The 22438-nt window shown below is 30.7% G+C and overlaps 2 protein-coding genes across 3 annotated transcripts; both read left to right on the top strand.

The window, feature by feature from the left end:
• The first annotated feature begins 946 nt into the window (after positions 1–946).
• Positions 947–4132, top strand: LYR (protein lyrate). 2 transcript variants are annotated; one of them, XM_010322465.4, is made up of 5 exons: positions 947–1155; positions 1240–1337; positions 2196–2324; positions 3070–3148; positions 3443–4132. In XM_010322465.4, coding segments are annotated over exons 1-5 (798 nt in total). In that variant the 5' UTR covers positions 947–1153; the 3' UTR covers positions 3933–4132. The 2 variants fall into 2 exon arrangements, with proteins under 2 accessions (XP_010320767.1, NP_001308060.1); NM_001321131.1 differs by having other exon boundaries at positions 959–1155; positions 1240–1319; positions 3443–4129.
• Positions 4133–15343: 11211 nt separating this feature from the next.
• LOC101255295 (large ribosomal subunit protein uL15c) lies at positions 15344–21296 on the top strand. Its single transcript, XM_004238883.5, has 4 exons — positions 15344–15617; positions 15696–16053; positions 18939–19090; positions 20894–21296. Exons 1-4 carry the CDS (start codon positions 15537–15539, stop codon positions 21116–21118), a joined length of 816 nt encoding a protein of 271 aa, XP_004238931.1. The 5' UTR covers positions 15344–15536; the 3' UTR covers positions 21119–21296.
• Positions 21297–22438: the final 1142 nt, after the last annotated feature.

The raw sequence follows: 22438 nt of genomic DNA, 5'->3' as shown, positions 1-22438 counted from the left end.
ATTTTTATAATTGTGATATCTGAATCAATTTAGTTCATCTTGACTAACTTATGACGTACCATTTAGCTAGTAGCTACCTTCTCAAACAATAGAGATAATGGGTAAATCTATATACATATCTATTTTGGATATATGAGAAGAAATCATTTAGTATTTCTTACTCCATTGAGATTTGAACTGAGATGACCTCATGATTCTCACTCATCTCGTTAATCACTATGCCACATTATTGATAAAAAAAAAAGTCAAAAATCTAATAAATTAAGTGAATAGTGATATAGTTTGAAATTCAAACTCATAAAATTTAAATCCTCAATTAGTTTCTATATATACTAAGATTAATTTCTCCATTTTCAAAGCTTGATCTAATGTAAATATACATCGTTTCACACCACTCGTCCTCAATAATAGTGTAACTGCGTATTATGAAGGATAACTAGTTGAGTATACTTCGACGAAAATGTTATTTAAGGCATTTCACTAAAAAAAAAAGCGTGAATTGAATAGGTATTTTCCTGAAAATTAGTATGAAAATTCGCGCGAATTTTCATATTAATCCTTCGAAAAATCCTCATGTAATTTACAGTTTTCTTGTAGTGTTTTAACTTAGCCTCGATTGACAACTAAATACTTTAACTTTGAAGATGCACATTTATTCAGTCACCTCAATTCATTTTCATCGTGTGAGTTGAACACTTCAACTTACCTAATGATCATCTAGATTTAAGATTTTTTTAAAATTTACATATCATGTCAGCACTGAGTCTTCATGATACATAATAAAGATGAATTGAGATATCAATTATATATAATACCGATATGAAATTTTTAAATATACTGACGAAATTTCTGACTACGCCACGGAAGTGATCCTAATTAAGTGGTCCCTTTTTTCACACATACATACTCCTCTTTAAAAAGTCACGAGAGCCCCTAGATCTGCATATGTATGTTCAATTTTAGAGAGAGATTTGGCAGATATATAGAGAGAAAGCCCCACAAAACACCCTCAGCCTTTTTCTTCATCATCACTCAAAGTCTCAAACTCAAACTCAAACTCCAACTATAGCCCTCTATACATTTCAGTTTCAAACTGAAAGTCTTTTTAATTATTTGGCCAAAACTTCTTTACTCACTTCTACTACTAGTAGTCATGTAGGGTTCACCTCACTATACTTTTTTTTTTTAATTAACTTTTTTTATGTTTCTTATTTTTTTAATTTTTTTTTTTTTTTGTAGGAGTCCAGAAAGAAATCCACTTGACCTCAACAATTTACCTCATGAAGAATTTTGTAGAGATGGTAAACAAGTCCTTGAAGGTAGTTCTTCATCTTCTGGTACATATAATTACTACTATATCAACTTTTTCTTTTTTTGACAAAAATAAAATAGAGTTTTTTCTTCATACAAAAACCCTTATGCCATCAAGAGATAAAAAAATTTAAAGATTTATATGTATATATTTCTCTAAACAAGTACTATTACTACTTCATATATAAACTTCTTTGTTTCTTTGAACAGATAGTGATGGAAATAAAATTTTCAACGAGGGTTCAATATTTGATATACATGTATATATGAAAAAGTAGTTATGATCTTATATATAGTATGATTTCTCGGTGAAGGGGTTCATCAGAATCTCCTCCGAACTGGTATATAAGAGCCTTTGCAATCTACAATTAAGGATCAAGAAAATTTCAAGATTTATTTTTGTTCAAACAGAAACTACTAATAGTCAATGTCAACTTAATTGCCTTTTTTTTTCTTGAAAAATGAAATCTTTCTCCACAAAAATCTCAACAAGAGGCAAACCATTTATTCAAAGGAGAAATTAGAACCCTTCTATAGTTTAGTTTTACAATTAAAAAAAAAATTCAAGTTTTTTATACAAAGTTTTGAAAACAAAAATATCATGCAAGCTATAGCTTAATTCTAGCTTTTTTTTAATTTATTAATACAACTATTATTTATTTTCACTTTCATTTCTCCTCTTTTGTTAGCAAGAAAGTAACTTTGGACATTCATATTTCATAGTCTTTTCCCAAAAAAAAAAAAAAAACACTTTTAAATTATTTTATCTTGTTGATTCCTAGCTTCCTTAATATAGCAAAAACCCTAATACTAATTAAAGATTTTTATATTTTTTTATGATTTGTCTTATCAATTAATTTTTTTTCTTTTTTTATTTTTTGCAGGAGGAGGGTATAGAAAAAAGAAAAACGGCGGTAAAGAAGATTGTGGTAAAGTTTATGAGTGTAGGTTTTGTTCCCTCAAATTTTGCAAATCTCAAGCACTTGGGGGACACATGAACCGCCACCGTCAAGGCAAGTCACTTGTCTTTTCCCGGTCCGGTTATTTATAATCGGACCGTGAAAATATAAATTTTTTTATGTATTTAAATTTAAAAATGAGTTACGAGTTACCTTCTTCTAGGTTTTGCTATGATTGATATTTGATAATATGACCATTACAACATTTTCTTTTTTTGTTAAAGATATACTTAAGTCAATCGTATTTGTGATAATTTTTGTCGATTTTTGTTAAGCTAAAACGGTCGGTATCTATGTTTTATTAGTGTAATATCTGTCTCTATCATGTAATGATACATATTAGTTATTAACATAATATTTTGCTTTTAAAAAAAATTACTATGAAAATATATTTATGTTGGATTTGTTGTCTTGAAAATTGAGGTGTGGCGAAGTTAGAGAGATTATTTCTTTGCCAAAAAAGTATTTTTTACCTTTTATTTATTTATTTATTTATTTCAACAAACAAAACAAGAAATAATTAGAGAAAGAATTTGAGCAAAATTGAATTAGTAATGTGAAGGTGTTAAACTTTTTTTAATTTTTTTTTCTTTTTTTGTTATTTTGGGGTTATAATTTTGAGGTATTAACAGTATTGGCCAATGATTTTATTTCCAGAAGCGTAGTCATGTCAATCTTGTTTTCATACAAAAGTAGTAGAAACAGTTGGTTGGGTGGAAATAAATGGAGTAAATAAATATTCTTTGATTTGATTTTTGATTTTAATTTTTTGATTTTGTACTTTTTTTTAAATAAATAGAGAGGGAGACAGAAACACTAAATCGAGCTCGTCAACTGGTGTTCAATAATGATAACATAATCCCTCCACATCACCTTAGGTATGTTTTGTGTTTTAGCTTACTGCTTACTTTTTTTTAAGTCGATATATAATAATTATATGCTCTGATACACTAATTATAACATAAGTTTATACTTATAATGTATATTTATTGTGTTTTTTTTTAAATTTAATTTGTTGAAATGATTACTATTTATGTCATTAATATATTTTAAGATGATATACTATCTTTTATTAGTCATATCAAGTTACCAACAAAACTTAATCAAAATTTTATGTTTAAATATTTTATTTCATTAATACATAAAACTTGAACTCGATTACATATTTGCAGTTGTCCTCCAATTCCTCATGGAGGAGGTTACCACCAATCAACAAACATTGGTGATCCAACGCTCTCTTATAGGCCGCCGCCGCCACCACCACCATCACTTTATCCAACAGGGTTATTTTCAGGAAATTCTACCACTACTCTCTTGCCACCTCCACCAACACAACCGCCACATCAACCATCATACATGTACGCCTCTCCACCGCGTATGGTTTCATTCTCTTCTCATCAATATCCGGCTCAAACAAATGATTACTTCCTAGGCCATGTCTTGTCAGAATCCAACACACACTCGACAAGTACTACCAATAACTTCATGGGATCATCCGCTCTGGGGCCTGATCATGGTAGCAATAACAATAATAACAACAATAATAGTAATAATTACACTTGCATTGGTGCACCAATAGGGCATGGACTTGGACTTGGCAATAATGGAAGTGGCTCTAGTGGGAAACAACAACATTTGGATCGATTTCAAGATGGATTTTAGTAGTTTTTTGTCATTATATTTTGCTTTATTTTCTTGTTCTATGTTTAACCTTCTTTTTGTTCTAGTCTTAATTATCTTTTTAATCTAGAATTATAATTAAAGTTTTGTACGCTGACAACGTAGAGAAATTTTACACTATGATCATCAGTGTAATTTAACTATTTATATAGCAGACTATCACTTTATCTTTCATTACTTAATATGAAGAGTTACCTTCTCTTTGTTTTCGCCTCCTAAGTGCTAGCACGATATATAAATTTTTTAATATTTCGTAAAATTAATTGATGATAATAGGTAACTCTTTCATACTAACTCCTATCTAAATACATATGTAAAGAGTTACCTATAGTCATTATTTAATTTTACATTATAAAGAGAGACATTTGAGACTATATATATATATATCTGACAAAATGGGGTCAAGAAAAAGGGAGAATATGATCTGTTTATTTATTTTTAAGTGAAATCAGCTTTTGAGAAATTTTGCACTTATAAAAAATGTAGTCCATATAGATGTACTATAGTTTGGATTGAAGCTAGGGGTCTGATTGGAGAGTAACTATATGGTACAAAAATACATGTTCTAAATGAAACTAGATTTTGCTCCTCTACATGGGACAACAAATTAGTTTCATTTCAACTCAAAGTTATTACATAACTTTGCATGGGGATTATATTTCTTGTCATTTTATACATAGTTATTATAAGTCTTTTGCCCCACATCCCCTCCCCCACCACTCATATATCTCATATTATTAAAGTATGTGATCATTTTGTTTGACACTAAATTGATATTTTTTGTTGTCTTGGAAGATAATGTGATGAAAACAAGTGACATTTAAAAGTGTTATTGAGTTAATAATTTAGATTTTGATATACCTAGGCCAGCGGGTAGTTATTTATTTATATTATATTGTTTCAAAAAATATTGTTCAATCTAAAACAACGTTGATAGCTTGTAGTGAATAACTCTATTATGAAATCAATCAAAAGCATCCTTTGGTACTTAAATAGTTAACTTTTGGAACCCTTGCAACCATGATAGAGTAAAATAAATAAATTAAACTATGTACGTTATCAGTGTAAACGTTTTTCACACTATTAGGTCATTTCCACTTGTTATACTAGTAGGTAATTACATATATACTTATATATATATATATATATATATATATATATATATATATATATATATATATATATATATATATATATTGTTTGTTTAGAATTTCTTACGCCATCAAGTTGTCTTTAGATTGTGGTGATCAAGTGATAAGTACTTCTCAGACATTAATCAGAGGTTTGGGATTCGACCTCTAGTTATGATCAAGTCCTTTTTAGTAAGAAGCATTTTATTGTTCAGTGTGGGGTTTTTCAACGCGAACACAGATGAATTAAGTTTCAAAAAAGGTTATTGAACACCAAAAAAATAAACATAAGAATAAAATATACATGAGTACCACACCTAGTTTCTTTTTAATTATATGGAAAACAAAACTCTATGCACATATATAAGTGTTTTCAAACTGTTTGTTTCAATAAGGGTGGTTTTATGTACCCAAGAATTACCAAATTGAAGTTACTAGGGTGGCTGTGGGAACATTTTTGCAGAAATAGCCAAAAGCTGCATATGATTTTGAACAAGTAGATGAGAAGAGTTATCAAGTTCCTCAGCTAGTCTATTACTATACTATGTATGTGAAAATTAATAGCTAGGTCTGAATAAAAGCAGCCAAAAAATTAAAAATTAAAAAAATTGCAACTCTATTGGCAGGTCAAATACTATCAACTTTTTTCATACTTATGGTCACTAAATTAAGACCTAAACATAATATAGACCCTAACATAAATATATATAAAAAGATTCTAATTGAACTAACAACACATGTGGTTTCCATCATGGCACTTTAAAACATAAAAGTACTACTTATAATTATCATATTGCTTTTTACTAATATAAGTCTATTGGTAAATCAAAGTTGAGGGTCAAAATCGAATTGATCAATAAATTGAATTAAAATAAATTATCAGATTATTGATTTAGTTTTGGTTTTTTTAATATTAGGTTAACTAATAAATTAATAGCATAGTAAAATAATAGTAATTTATTATTTTATCCTTATATAAATATTAAAGATTAATATTAGTAATCTGATTATTTCTTTTGATCTTTAGCCTTCGATTCGAATACATTTCAAAGTAACTTTGAGTTCACACGAGACAAACTCTTTTATTTGTATTGCACACGTACATTTGTATAGTTCTTTTCTTTAGAGTTACTATTGTTTCTATCGTGTCAAATTGGAGAAGTCATATATTTATTTTATGAACATTTTCTTATTGGTTGTATCAGAAATCGAAAGACTAAAACACGATACATTAAACACGATAAAATATTTTATTGATTCAACGTATTCAAAAATCGAACGAATCAATGCACACCACTAGCCACAGTATGAATGAGACTGCTTCGTCCTTAACCAGATGTCTCACATTCTAAACTTGTGTATAGAGCTCCGAACGTCAAATGAAAAAACCAAAATATATTTATGTTGGGGACCACCCCACCCCCTACCCTACCCTCCCTGGTTGTAATTTACTACTACTGTTGCACAAGTAGAGAGCTACAGAAACACTCAACGTTTGTTTCTTTGTATGAGCTGAAATCCCGAGACTTTGTACTGACGAAAGGTACTACACTGTAGCTTGACAAAGATCCTTTTAGCCACTTACGATATATAGTTTACCTACTACCTAATCACAGTTTAAAAACCAAAATATGTCTTCATATTATCATTAATCGTTTCGTCCCAATTTATGTGATTATGATTTTGTTATTTTAAACTAGATATATGTAGTATATATCAAAATGCAGTTTAGTCTTTTCGTCTTTAACATGTCAAGCGAAAAAGAATTTGTCAAGTGCACTATAAATTTTAAAAATAATGAATTTCTTGATACAATGCATTGTTGAATTGAAGTCAGTATCGACCATATCAGGGATAGTGCTTGGGTATATAAAAACGGGAAAACGGATAAATATACTTTCGAAATTATCGTAAATGGTATGTAGATATCCTCCATCATACTTTTGGGATATTGATGCCCCGTCGTTCAAAAATTAGAGCATATATGTCGTTCACTCTAAGGAAAACTAAATAGGGACAAGTGGCGCAATCTTATCCGTCGATAAATGTCGGATTGGTGGATAAGATTATGACACGTGTATATCCGTTAGTAAAGGGTATATATGTTCTAACTTTGAATTGCAGTAGCACCAATATCCTAAAGTATGACCGAAGGTATTCACATACTATTTATGATAGTTTAAAATCTATAAATAAATGTATCACGTAAATTGAGACGAAGAGATGAGGAATCTTGGGATGAAATGCAATTAGGTGCTGCTAGAGTAGAGACTACACTAATAAAGTTGGATGAATAAACTGTGTAAAAAGATTTTGGGAAATCTGAATTTAAAGAAAGAAAGAAAGTGCCAACAGCTAAACTCTAAAGTCGATCCCCAATATAATATACATACATATAGATACATAGAGTCAGCTTGCAAATTAACATTTTCTTAGGGATATGTTTAAAGCTGCTGCATGCTTCCCCATTCATATTTATTTTTCTCTAGTTTCATTAATGTATATTTAATGTCCGATAATCATATTGAAGTATCGCGTTATAAAGTTTCATATTGAGTGGTAAAACGCTTTCTAACACCAATATGAATTGTGGTGCAGTGGTGAAACTGTTTCACTCTTAACCAGAGATCTCAGGATTGAACCTTGAATATGGAGAAAATTTTGTTCGAGCGCTACCCCCAAATGGGGCTTGCAATGCACAATCCAAATTTAGTCAAAACTCTAAGGTAGATCTAACACCAATAATTGTGTTGCAGTGGTGGAACTGTTTCACTTTTAACTAGAGATCTCGAGTTTGAACGTTGAGTATGAAGAAAATTTTGTTGGGAGCGATACCCCAAAAGGAACTTATAGTACACAATCTGAATTTAGACATGGCTCTAATGCGAACTTAGCATACCGAGTGAGAACTCAGAAAGGACTCTGAACTAAGAAAACTCGAACTTGAGACGTCTAATTAATGATAAACTGATACTTATTACTCTATCGTAATCTTTATTAGTACCCTATTTTTTAATACTCTATTTATTTGAATTAAGGTGGCTTATCTTTATAGTTTATTTAAAAGAGAATTTCAAGTTTATACTTTGTACTGTAACACTTTTATATTTCAATATTAACACCATAATTAAAAGATTCAATAGTTTATTACGTTACACACATTACTCTATTAATTTCAAAACACAAGATCCAATTTTTTTGTTATTTTCTTATATATAACCCCCCCCCCTCCCCCCCTCCCCCCCAAATGCATAAAATGAAATAGGAAGATTATTAATTATATCATATAAAATGTCATTATAACTAACTCATATGATAAGTGTGATTAGTTACCTACTAAATCAAATTAAACATGTAACTTGCTATACTTCTCTACTTCTTCCATCTTCAATTTTTTTTTTAAAAAAAAGGAACTTTTGAATTTATATTTAAACAAGCTTTTAATATTTGTACAATTGTGAATCATTTTTTCAAAGGTAAATAAAAAATTTAAACGTGAGTTGATTCACTATATAGAATAGTTTTTTAAAAAACAAGTCACAAATAATGTGTGTCAGGTAAATTAAAATTAAAAAAAAAACATAAATTATACTATTACTGAAAAAATAATAATTACATTTTATTAATGTACATAAGTCAAATCTTTTTCCCCATTGCATATTCAACTAGTAAAGATTGGATCAAACAGTATACCATAGACTTTTGTACATTAGGTTATGATTTGTATCCTGACTTTAATTTCTGGACCACGACACTTATACCCCCTGCCAAACAAGTCATTACAGTAATTTCACTGTTTTTCACTTCAATTGGACATGGTTCTTGATAACTAAAACATAAAAAAAATTTAACTGGTTTGGTTGTTGTCGGATTGATTCGGTTTTTTAAAAAAACATATAATGATATTTCTCTTCTTTCAAATTATAATAATCGGTTAGTAACCTTTTATCATGGTGGCTATAATCAGAGGCGGAATTAAGTTTTGAAGTTTTTGGATTCAGGGTTTTTTGCTCTTTTTAAATTATTGAATTATAAATTAATAATTTATATATTTTAAATGATATAATTTTAAAAATAAATACAGGAGTTTTTGTTCACAAAATGTAAAATGATGGATTTTTTATAAAGGTATGGATCAAGCTTTATTTTTTTTTAAAAAAAAAAAGAAATCATGTTTATTTGGGGAATTCGAGATTTCATTAATTTAAATCATGCTATCAATTCGTATTTTTAAATTTTAAATTCTAATTATTCATATAGCATGTTTAAATGCAACCTAAAAAAATAATTCATGAATAATTACCACATGAGTACTAAGTAGTACTGTTTTGCTTGGTTAGTGTTAATAATTTATAAGAAATAGTCTCTCTATTCCTATAAAAAAAGGAATAAAATCTACGTAAATTCTATTTATGAAATTATACTGATTATGTTTGTATAATCATTGATACAACATCAATAGTACTAAAACAATAGTTAAACTGGAGTTAGATATGAAAAATATCCAGTAAACTAATGTTACCTACAATTAATGTACTACTAAGAATATTTTTATTCTGAGAAATTTAATTCTTTCTCGTGTAAATGTTTTTTAAATTCACCCTCCACATACTCTCTAGCAAAGACAAATTTAATAAAAAAAAAAATTATAATACGTGTGAACCAAAAGAAAAAAATTCAAATAGTAATGTATCCCTATCTTTTTTAGGTAAATAATTTAGTATTTAACCACACATTGACTTTAGCTTTTCTAAAGTATTAATATCCACAAATAATATATAAATCAATTATAATAAATACATACATAAAATATTCAATTTAGCAAAAAAAAAATCATGTGTTCATGATCACCATACCCTAAAATTAATTACAATAATACGTACATGAAATATTCAGTTTGACAAAAAAAATCATGTGTTCACGAACACCATAAATTGTCCTATAAATCCACCTATGCTCTCTGGTTAGTGACTAGTGAGTAGACATAATATTCAATGGTAAATCCAAAAACACTTTTCCAAATTCTGAAGAAAAAAAAAACTCACACGTACACATATAAATGTTTAAATTGACCATAGAATAATTTCCAAGAAGAGACTAAATTACAAAAATTGAGAGTGCCAATACATTTATACTTCATGAGTAAATAGATACCCTTTATTAGTACAAAAAATTTGTATTATATTGCTTTGGTTTTTTAAGATGCTTTGCCCAATATATATTGCCCTTCTTCAATCATACCCAAATTAGCTAAAAGTTCATCTCATCTCCCCCAACACTTGCTTACACTTTTTTATACTCACTTTATTGTAAGTACTTTTTAGTTGTATTTATTTATTTATTATATAATTAGAGAGAGAAAAGATATTACTAAGGGTGTGTTTGACATGAAATTAGAAAATATTTTCTTGAAAAATACTAGTAATAAGTAAATTTCTTATTTATAGTATATTTTCATAGTGAGCAAAAATGAAAATCTCGGTTCGTTGGTTGGTTGTGGGGGGGGGGGGGGGGGGAGGGATTAGTTTTAGAGGTTGGGTGGGGTACTAGGGCTTTCATGGGCGACCTAGTGGAATCCCCTTCGCCAAAAAATTGTTTATTGTATATATAAGGCCGTCAAAATTATATTTATATATGCACGTACAATATATGTTGAAGCTCTTTGTGTATTTACTATGAAAATCCTAATGTCATCATTTTGGGAGGTTGGGTGGGGTACTAGGGCTTTCATGGGCGACCTAGTGGAATCCCCTTCGCTAGAAAATTGCTTATTGTATATATAAGGCCGTCAAAATTATATTTATATATGCACGTACAATGTATATTGAAACTCTTTGAGCTCTTTGTGTATTTACTATGAAAATCCTAATGTCATCATTTTGGGAGGTGGGTGTAGAAACGATCAACATATAAAGTCAGTTATGTAACTTGTTTTCATACTTCGCTAGTCAACAACAAAGTTATTTTTTCATTTTAAAGAAACTTGTGTTCCAATTTAAGGGTGTGTTTGGTAGGTTGGAACATATATTTTGATAATTTACTTTCAAGAAGAAAAAAAAAACTCTTTACCACCAAACAAACCCTTAAGTTGATAGATACATGTCTTAGAGAAACATTTATAGTGGGTTCACTTTTGTGCATGCAAAGCTATTGGTAGTCAAAGCTGCAAAACATTTTTGCAAGAAATAGTGCTTCTTCACTTCTAATGTTTATCAACTTAAGGGCTGACTATTTTTGTGAAAATTTTACGTACATTTTATACACATGCACCCCAACAAACATGTAGTAATTTTTTGTTACAATAATATTGATAAAAGATTATTGTGAACAGGGCAGACCTAGGAAGGGGCGAGGACGAGAGTATTTATTTGAACCTCATGGTTAAAAAATAAACATTTAAATATATTTTTTAATGTGTATACACAGATTTTGTATCCTCTAAACACAAAATTAGAGGTTGATTTAGTGATTAACCGTTCAAAATTCAAGTCCAAATAAACATGCATATTTTTTTTGTCTTTTGAATATATTTACCCAAAGATTCTAGTACTACAATTGAAAATTAAGAAAATGTCAAAACAAAGGGAGAGAGTGCATCAATTACGGCTAAAAGGTCCAAATTCAAAATATTATTATGTACAAACCCTACTTTATCGAGTGTGTGAATAAAATTTAAAATTAAAAGATACTTAAAAGTAGAAATTTTGTTATAAGCGTGTAACATTTTTCTTTGGAAAATCCTAAGATATCATGTAATTTGATCTTACATATATAATTTAAACTCGTAATCTTCTGAACACACTGACAATTTTTCTCGTTACTCAATGAAGAAAAGAAGGAATGAGTTATATAATTTAATATAATGAAGATCTACATTGACCAATGGAAACAAGTTGGGATTCAAACGAAATTCAAGACGAAAACGACTAATCATTTGCCATAAGATATCATTGTGGTTTCAAAATTGATGTCACACCTTTAATCAATCATCATCATGCATCTTTATTTTTATTTTAAATTTTTAGGGTTTATCTACCTACTAAAAAAAATATAATCCTTGTTACATCCTTATCAAATATAAAAACAAAGAGTACACATATATATTGTATACATGTTTTATATATGTATATATTATTATATTGTCTTACACAATTTGTGTTTTATTGCTGAAGTTTCGTCTAATAGATTGTCCTTTATGAAACTGACATATATAGTTTTGAGTTTCATTATTATATATAACTATTCAGATAGACAAATATATACCTGCAATATATATTGCCTGTTTCACGAGAAGCATAGTATGTTATTAGGGTTTAAGTTATATATATATATATATATATACACACACACACACATCATTAGTTATGGAAAAAAGTGTCGAAAACAGTGTCTCTATCCATAAAAGTAGGGGTAAGGACTGTATACTTTCTATATGTCCAACCTAGATCCCTCTTGAGGCGGGATTACACTGATTATGTTATTGTTATCATTATATAGTTATTACAAAAGTTATTGTCTAGTCTCACTCAAAAGATATTTGTAACGGGATTACACTGAGTATATTATTGTTTCTGTTATCGTTATATAAGTTAATAAAAAAAGTTATTGTCTAGTCTCACTCAAAGGATCTCTAAGGTGTATCTCTCATCAATGTGTGAGATTTATACCTTCAAAATAATACTTTAAATATGACTTGATAATTCTTGACACTCTACTGTTGTAGATTACTTTAACTCTATTATGTATGGTTTTTCCATACGCCTAAGTTATGGTGCTTAATTTGGCAGGTAATTCGATAAAATAATTAAGGTGCATGTAATGTCTCCGTTTTGATTAATTGAAATCACCACTATCCAAAAACACACTTCCCTCGTTCATTTTATGTGAACCTTTTTGATCAGATACATGAATTGAAGAAAAAAAATTGGCATTAAAGTTATTAATCGGTCCGTGGATTTATTGGTATACATAAAGTCATAAACATGACCCTTAACTTGACATTTGTTGACAACTATAATCTTTAACTGTGCATATGTAGACACTTAAACTTGTATAAAATTGAGCAAATGAACACATCCATCTTACATGGCACCCTACATGACAATTTTGTGTCCTATAATATGGCTTCCTGCGTGTAATTTATGTCATGTAGGACATTTGTGTCTACTTGTTCAATTTTATACTAGTTTAAGTATCTACTTGTGCATATTCAAAGTTGGAAGGCATAGTTATTCGTTGAAGTCATGTTAAGGATCATGTTTATGTATTACGCCTAAACAAAATCATATTATGTAAAATGAGAAAGTTCATGTTAAATTATTATCTCTTTTGAAGTTTGAACATCTCTTTTGAAGTTTGAACCAAGTCATGAAGCCCATGAATGGTGAATTTGGGCTTTAGTAACAGTTCTCATCAGTGAGCCCATTTTACTTGTACTAAAGGATAGGCCCAAAAGGATTCCACAAGACCCTTTCTCCAAAAATATAGCAAACATCAATATATATTCAAAATAAATAGCTATAATTTACTTTTTTTAATATTATACGGATATAACAACAGAATAAACAGCAAATTGAGTTATATACAAATAATCAGAAGTTATTAAATATATATTAAATAGGCAAATTATTATTACAAGCATAATTAATGGTGTCTATGCACATTTTATGTGATCAGTTTTCCATTTTTATCTCATTAATACTTTTTTTTTTATCAATATTTCTATATCACATATACCCAATATTTTCCTTCCATATTTTTTTCAATTTAAGATCCTTTTGATGAATCTAGGAGTAATTTTTGTCTTTTGAATTCATCAAATATATTTTAGTTGATTTTCTCTCTTTTTTTATATATGAAAATTATATTTATATCCATCTATATTTTCATTTATTTTTAAAGGATTCTGGTTAAGAATTATCTTGTTTTCTCCATTGCAATGACTATAGTTATATTTTTTTTAAAAATAGTACAGGAGGAAGAACATGAGTAAAAAGAGATGGAGGTTTGTGTGATTGTCAAATTTGTGTGTATATATATATATATATATATATATATAAAATAGAATACTTATATACATAGATATTTGTATTATAATATTAACACTCGTTGAAAATGGTGATTTACAAATACAAATATATCTGGATACATAAGTAATTTATCCAATTTACAAGATTGATTAGGCAATACAAGTACAATTGGATACATTAATACTATATTTTTATAAATACCTAAGTTAACACCAAGCTTCATGTATTACAGGATCACTTACCAAAAAGAGATTGGCAATTGTTATTTATCAATTTTTTATACAGGCGAATTCTTATATACTTTGATACCGACACATTCTATTATTTTCTATTTTTTTGTTTCTACGTTGTCCAATTTATCCATCTTTGATTTAGTAACACAATGTATTCATATGTATACTATATTGCATTCATTTTTTGAACAACAATAATGTATTCATTTTTCAAATAGCCGTGTTCATATGCTAATTGTCATACTTTAACTTGTTTGATATATATATTGATACATTAAATTCTTACAAAAACTTGTATCATTGATATATATATATATATATATATATATATATATATATATATACACTTTACGTTTTATAAATATAGATACTAATTTGAATTCAAAGTATTCATATACTAACTGTACACAATTAATACATTTTCCTTATTTAGTTTGTTGTAATTAAACTTGTATTACTGTATAAATAGAAAAATAATAATATTTAAAGAATTAATACAGCTAGAAAAAGATATAAATTGTATTCATTTTTTATAAATAACATACTTGTAGCTATTGAACTTTGATAAATCCTATAAATGTAGTCATTTTTATAATTTGCTGATTAATGAATGTATACAGAAATTTGGGCGGAGTAAGACAGGATTAAGGAGATTCTTTTAAATTTTCTTAAGCAGAACATTATAAGAGTAATCCTCATCGGAGTATAGCATGACGAAAGAGGAAGAAAAGAAAGATTACTATCTAAAAAAGAAGTTGACGAATTACTAATAACCCTCGTATAGAATTTATCAATGACTAAGTAATCAAACATGTTAGTAATTAATATGACTTGTAGCGAGCGTTTAGATCTCTCTTTCTTAATCATATGTTTCAAATTCAATCCCATAAATGAAAAAAATCAGTTAGGAAAGTCCCCTCTAAAAATGTGCCCAGTCGTGTGTGAATTCAAATTTTATTTAAGCCTATTACTAATATCAAACATCATGTTGGAAGCAAAAAAGACCACGATCCTCAAAATGAAGTGTAATACACACATATCGAATTAAATATCGAACACCTGATAATAGACTCGTAAACTAATTTAAAAAGTAGAAAAGAAAGTCCCTGAAATAACCACCCCTATCCGTTAAAATTTGTCAAAACACTTTTTGCTTGGACAGTGAACACAATCCTGAGTTCTCCCTTATCAACAATGGCGTCTCTACTCTCCATCTCCTCTGCATCACCTACAAGAACAAATTCAATCATTACCCAGTTTTCTTCATCATTCAAGGTACAATTTCTCCTCTTTAATTTTTCAATTTCTGTCAAAATTATACAATTCTCATTTATCCCCATCAATTTTTTTCAGGGTAATGTAAGTAATTTGAAGTCAAGTTCGAAGCTTTTGCCTTTAATAAAGGTCTGCAATTTGAAATCTAAGTCAATAACAAGAACCCCATTTGTTGTTTTCAACCAAACTGCAAGTTTTGGTGCTGATTCTGCAACTGGGAGTGTTCGTTTTCGGCTTAATAACTTGGGTCCTCAACCTGGGGCTACCAAGAATAGGAAGAGGAAAGGTAGAGGGCATTCAGCTGGACAAGGGGGTAGTTGTGGTTTTGGTATGAGAGGTCAAAAATCAAGGTCTGGACCTGGAGTTAGAAAGGGGTTTGAAGGGGGTCAAATGCCTCTCTATAGGAGACTTCCTAAGTTGAGAGGAATTGCTGGAGGTAATTTGTTAACATTGCTTCAACATAATTATATTATCACAGGGGTCGTTTGGTACAAGGGATAAGAGATAATAATCTCGGGATAAAATGTTGGATTGCCTTTGGTTAGGGGTATTAGTTAGTCCCTGAATATCTATCTTGTCATTTTTATAAGATAATGATAGGATAAGTTATCTCATATATATATGGCGGGATAACTAATTCCTCGGGATATACTAATCAATGGGATAACTTTGTCTATCTCATCCCTAGTACCAAATGACCCCTTAGTTTGAGTTGGATTTTGTTTTTCCTTGTTTTGTTGTTTGTTTCTGTGTCCATCTGCAGTGTTATAGTTTACCATTTAAAAGTCTATGGATAAGTGTTATAAAATTTATAGCTTTAACTTGACTATGTGTTCTTTTTTATATTTGTGTTCGGGGCACCTTGCATGCAGTAGTGTTGTCAAAGCTGTGCATAAGCGAGGTTCAAAATGTGTTGAGCGCTTTGTCTTGCTTAATGTGCTCTTCAGGGTCGTCATCAAGTTTCTTAGGCATTCTTTTGAGTCTCTTTAGGCAACACTAAACAATTGATATTTCACTTAATAGTAAAAAAAATAATTTCTTTGTTCATATATTTGTCATTCATGCTTACAATTATTATTCTTAGACTAAACAAACATATGTATTTGTATTTCTCCCTTTGCTCCTTTTTATATTAAAGATCATGCTTTATTCACGTTTTATGCTTAGTCCCAATGGTCCTCAGAGTTTTTTTGATTTGATAACACTGTCATGTACTTAATTCCACGGGTACCTGCTTCTTCCTGCCAACACTTGTGTTGGATATTCCTTTGCTACTTCATTCCTCAACTAATGGAATACAAACTCTTTTTTCTGCCCTGCCTGGTGTCATCCATCTCCAAATAGTAAATGCGCTGCTGAGCGGATAACTCTATCCAGAAAGGCTTGGATAAATGAATATTGAACAGGAGACATTATGGTTCTCAACCAACTCCATTAACAACTACGCCACTCACTTGGGTGCACTGTGTGTATCTTTGTTTACAAGCATGTTTGTTTTTCTTTTGGTTGTGTCATTGCAGAGGCAGATTTTCATAGGATGATAAAAAGTCTTATCTGCATCTGGTGGACATATGTGTATGCATACTCAAACTGTACTGATGATTAATCTAAAGAAATTTATTACAAATGATCAATATATTGCACTAAGAAATAAAGCTATGCATAGTTATATGACATCAAGGCAAATATCTTGAAATTCTTATTTTCTTATTTGCAATATTCTGAAATCCTCAACATTTTTATCTTCCTCTATAATCCGAAGACTGTTACCCCCTTATTTAAACTAAAAGGAAAGCCTTGATCGATATGAGAGAAATGTGCTCAAGCATCCAACCAGGTGTAACGTCTGTCAAGAAGTTTCTTACTGCAAAATGAACATTCTAGGAGCTCTCACTCGAACAAATGCTCCTTATGCCATCATAAACCGAATCAGCGGATATAAAATCTGTCCTTTCCTAACCTTCCCCTAGCAGGAAACTTATTTTAAAAGGAGGAGGATTTGGAAAGTTCATACTAAGGAGGTAAAAAGGCCCTCGAGTCAAAGGGCTATTCTTCCTTTGATTTGAAGAGAATGTCAGTGCCTTGACTCTCTAGTCTCAGTGTGGCTCTTGAGTAGTCTTCACTTTCCCTTATGCATGGCGTTTGATTAAGTATTTTCTTCAATGTCAAGTTGTTGGTATTACTAAGATGATTCATAACTGTCCTTTATTTTTGGCGTAACTTGTATCCATTCGCATTATATAATGCTGAACCTTGATACTCACACCTAGAGTTGTGTGTCAAAAAATAAGTTCTTACTTTTCTTAGGCCTTTCATACTGATTAGGCCTTGCCATGTCTAATTTTTATAACTTTGACTATTTTAGGCTATTCTAACTTAATAACTGAAGTAATTGATAGTGCTCTTTGTAAAACCTCCAATCTCGTCTTTTAATTTGTTTCATTATGTGTTTTGTTGATTTAGTTAAGGATTTCCCTCAAGTCAGGCTAATCTGTCAAAAGCAATTATCTACTACATGTTTACCACCTTTGCCACCCGTTCCTTGTATACTCAATATTGCTGACTATCAATTTCATTGACCGGTTAATGCATGAAATATAAATAAAGGACCATATTGATTAGCAGAAGTTTCTGAAGGGACAAACTTGTAAGATGAAGTTCACTTTGATTCTCAACCTATCTGATCAACCAACTTTACCCCTTCACAAAAAAGGGGGGTGGAGGAATTTGTCTGATATGTTACATATATGACTGATTGCGTCATAAGGTAGCTTAATTCAAGGTTCTGGAGCTGTAACATTTACTTCTTTACTAGTCAGTTTCTCATCGATTATTGTTATCACATTTTTAGCCTAAGAAATGTGAACTGTTACTTGCCATTTTCTGTAATGATGGTTTCTGTGTGGGACTTCTAGTACCGATAAGCTATGTAGATTTGTCGAATGAGCCAAGTGCTGCATAGTTTGGGTTGCTTATTTCTTTCTGATGTTTTTCCACTCAGGAAAGTTATATCCTTGTTGCCCTTTGAAACTAATTTTTGCACCTTCGATGCTAAAGATTTTGATAAAACTATGAACTGAAAAGTTTATCAAAATATCTAACGAAAAGAAAAACATTCTTTCTCTACTGCTGCTGGTGCTACAATGGCATAGAGTTCTTCCCTGTTTCAAATTTCAGTTTATCAAATATAAAATTCATTAATGTAAGCTCTTTAGTTTACTCCGTGTAGAGTGTCAGATTAATGAAGTACAGTACTCTACTGTTATATATGCATATGTTATGTTGACATTAAGCTAATCTGAGCAAATCAATAATATAAAGGCATGCATGCTGGACTTCCCAAATATGTACCTGTGAACTTGAAGGACATAGAAGAGGCAGGATTTCAAGAAGGGGAAGAGGTTTCACTTGAGTCCCTCAAGCAAAAGGGTTTAATAAATCCTTCAGGGAGAGAAAGGAGACTTCCACTTAAGGTACAATTATATTTATCTTTATTGCATGTTGGTTCCTCAAAGAATCGTAGTCAGTTAATCAGTGAATGCTTATTTACTTGCTCAATCACTTGATCAACTAAATGAACTAATCTGGAAAGTTAGAATTACACTACACCATGAATATTTGCACTCGATGAAGTTGCATTTTCCTGGAAAAAAAAAAGGAGGACGAAGAAGACACGAAGCTGCTATTGTGAGATGAGTTTTCTGATAGCATAAAGAATAATGTTAGCATTATTGTCCTGGTTAGTATCTTGACAGGAGATTGATCGATAAAGTTTATTGGGGTATGACGCTTTATGCTTGATATGATGCTTGAGAATGTTAGTCAGCATATGAGACTGACCCTGTGCATTCTGTTTTGGTTGTGTCTTCACTCTTCACCTTAGGGCTATTAACTTAAAGTAGTAAAAGGAATTCTTCACATTGAAAAGCTAAAGTGTCTTCAACTTACCATTGTTTTGTTCATCTCACTTAATTGGGTACATCAAGGCTGTTAAACATACTCTTTTTGTATAGGTATGTATGTAACTAAACAATAAACAAATGTTCATTTATGTAGGTCACATATGTATCATGAATTCAAGAACTATCTACCTAATGCTGTCACTGCTTACAAACACCAGGAAATAACAATTTGCTCTTTAAATATATGAAATATTACACCTTTTTAAATGGAAAACAGAAACAAGAATTTATCCTGTTCATTTCGAAATGACACTTAAAAAAGAAGAAATTATTACAATATGGAGTAGCATATTCCTAGAGTCATGGGTTAATATAAATAGATAATGGTGTAGTGCTTTCTTAATGTAAACTAACTATAAAAGAACAAAGAATATATGTTATAAGTCCGTTGAACAATATGGTATAGTTGAGATTCCTGTTATTGGTTCTTCATTCCTAGATGGTGTCTGTCCCAGTTGGTTCGCCTAGCTGAAGAGAAAATGGGGTATTGATGCTTTCCAAATAGTCTATTTCTTAACTTGACTTGTGATTCCACCAAGAATAAGCTCTTAGACTTAGTCATATGCTTCTTTTTCCTTTTTAATGACAAATATAGTCATAAAATTCGTCATATTGAAAACAATTACTAAATCACCTCGTTGCCCGGATTTTGGAAGATAGTATTGTATACTTTATTTGACTGCCACAATTGGTTTTTGCTGTTTGCTGTTTTGGCTTTTCTTCTCAAGCGAAATCCATCCCTTGTTTATTGTTTTATAAGTGTGGTATTCGCGCCAGGTTGGTGCACCTTAACTAATTGCACGGGATACCTGCTCTTGACATATGAGAAGAAATCACCTCATTTAAGAAAGCGTTTGTGCGAAAAATAAACCATTACGCTAGAAATAGCTTATGGTTTGGATTGACGCTTATATAATTATATAATATTGATTGAAACTGCTAAGGTGACAAGTATGTATTGCCGAATGTGTATGAACATCTAGTTCATAATGAATTGACAAGTTTTCCGTTGCCTGTTCCTAGTACTAACTCATCGATGCATACTTCATTCTCTCTCCCGCTTATATGATGTGGAATATGGTTGTAGAAATTGTCTGGATATATCATCCCAAGTCATTATAAGCGAACTTTTTTTAGCCCATGCAGCTACTATGTCCTGGAATTTGGTTTAATGTCCAAGTGACCAACCATGCATGAATCTGAAAGCCCTCCTGTCAAGTTCAACTCCCCGAAAGTTGATTAAATAACAAACTATGATGATTCTTAGGTTGTATCGCCTATCTGTATTAACTTCTATGATATCTCCATTTCCAGATCTTAGGCGATGGTGAGCTAAGCGTGAAACTCAACTTCAAAGCCCGCGCTTTTTCAACGTCAGCCAAGGAGAAACTAGAGGCTGCTGGTTGCTCATTGACTGTTCTACCAGGCAGAAAGAAATGGGTAAAACCATCAGTTGCCAAGAACCTTGCTAGAGCTGAGGAATATTTTGCAAAGAAAAGAGCAGCTGCAGCTGAATCAGCTGACCCCTCTGCTGCTTAAGTCAAAAACTTATGTTAGCCACACAATTTTTTTTTGTTTGATGTTTTCTCTCTAAGAAAGGGATGTAAAGCAACATTCAAAAAGTTTTGGATTCTTTTCTCTTTTAAGTCTTCCTTATTTTTCTTTTATTCTGGTATCAGACTATGATAATTTGTTTTAATTCAAGCATTACATTTGAGCGTGCTCTCGTGGCCAATGAAGTGGTTGTATACCTCGGATGTATACCAAGATTCAAATGCCAGTAGAAACAAAAATGAGAAATTAACATAAATTGTTGTCCACCCAAAAGTTTTTTGGGGTTAAGCAGTGAAATATATAACTTCCCTAACCAGCAAAATTAGTTAATTTCTTGTGGACGTCTGTTAAGACGTTTAGCTATGGAGATAGTTGGCCCTAACAGTCAAAACAGCGTATTTTCAAGGTCAAATAATCTCCAGAGCAGGTAAACTTCCATTTTGCCGAATTTCGTGTGCTATAGTCCATGATTTTTGGTGATGTGGAATTTCGACGTTATTTTTGTCCAAATTATTCATTAACGTCCATTAAGACATTAGCTATGAAGATAGTTGCCCCTGAATGCCAAAACAGACATTTTCAAGGTCACATGAGCCCCAGAGCAAGTAAATCCCTCATTTTGTTGATTTTCGTGTGCTATATAAATAATCATCTTTTTTGGTGATCCAGAATTTCAACGTCATTTTTTTTTGAAAATTTACATGGACGTCCGGTAAGACCTTAGTTATGGAGCAAGTTAGTTACCACGACCAAAACGACCAATTTTAGAGGTCAAACGAGCCCCAGAGCATGTAAACCCCCCATTTTGTCAATTTTCATGTGCTATAGTCCATCATCTTTTTGGTGATCCAGAATTCTGATGTTATTTTTTTCATAAATTTACATGGACGTCCATTAAGACCTTAGGTATGGAGCCAGTGGTCACCATGACAAAAACAACCTAGTTTAGAGGCCAAATGAGCCCCTGAGCAGGTAGGCCCAATTTTTTGTGGAGATCTGTTAAGACTTTAGCTATGGAGACAGTTGGACGGACGGCCAAAACGGTTCATTTTCAAAGTTAAACGAGCCACGAAACACGTAAATCCCCCATTTGCTGATTTTCGTGTGATGATTAACAAGTAGAGTTACACGATACTTATGTTAGTGAGAGGTAGTAGATATTTCATTATGTACATAGATCTTATTCTATCTTGTGATGGTATGAAGGATTGTTTCCAATAGACCCTCGATTGAGGAAAAGATGAAAATGAATCAGTAACAACAATAAGATAATATGATTAACAAAGTAAATCAAACAATTAACTA

The sequence above is a fragment of the Solanum lycopersicum genome, chromosome 5 (genome assembly GCF_036512215.1).
Source record: "Solanum lycopersicum chromosome 5, SLM_r2.1".
NCBI classification, from domain to species: domain Eukaryota; kingdom Viridiplantae; phylum Streptophyta; class Magnoliopsida; order Solanales; family Solanaceae; genus Solanum; species Solanum lycopersicum.
The sequence above is the reverse complement of the archived record's forward strand: the minus strand, read 5'-3'. Positions and strand labels throughout refer to the sequence as shown.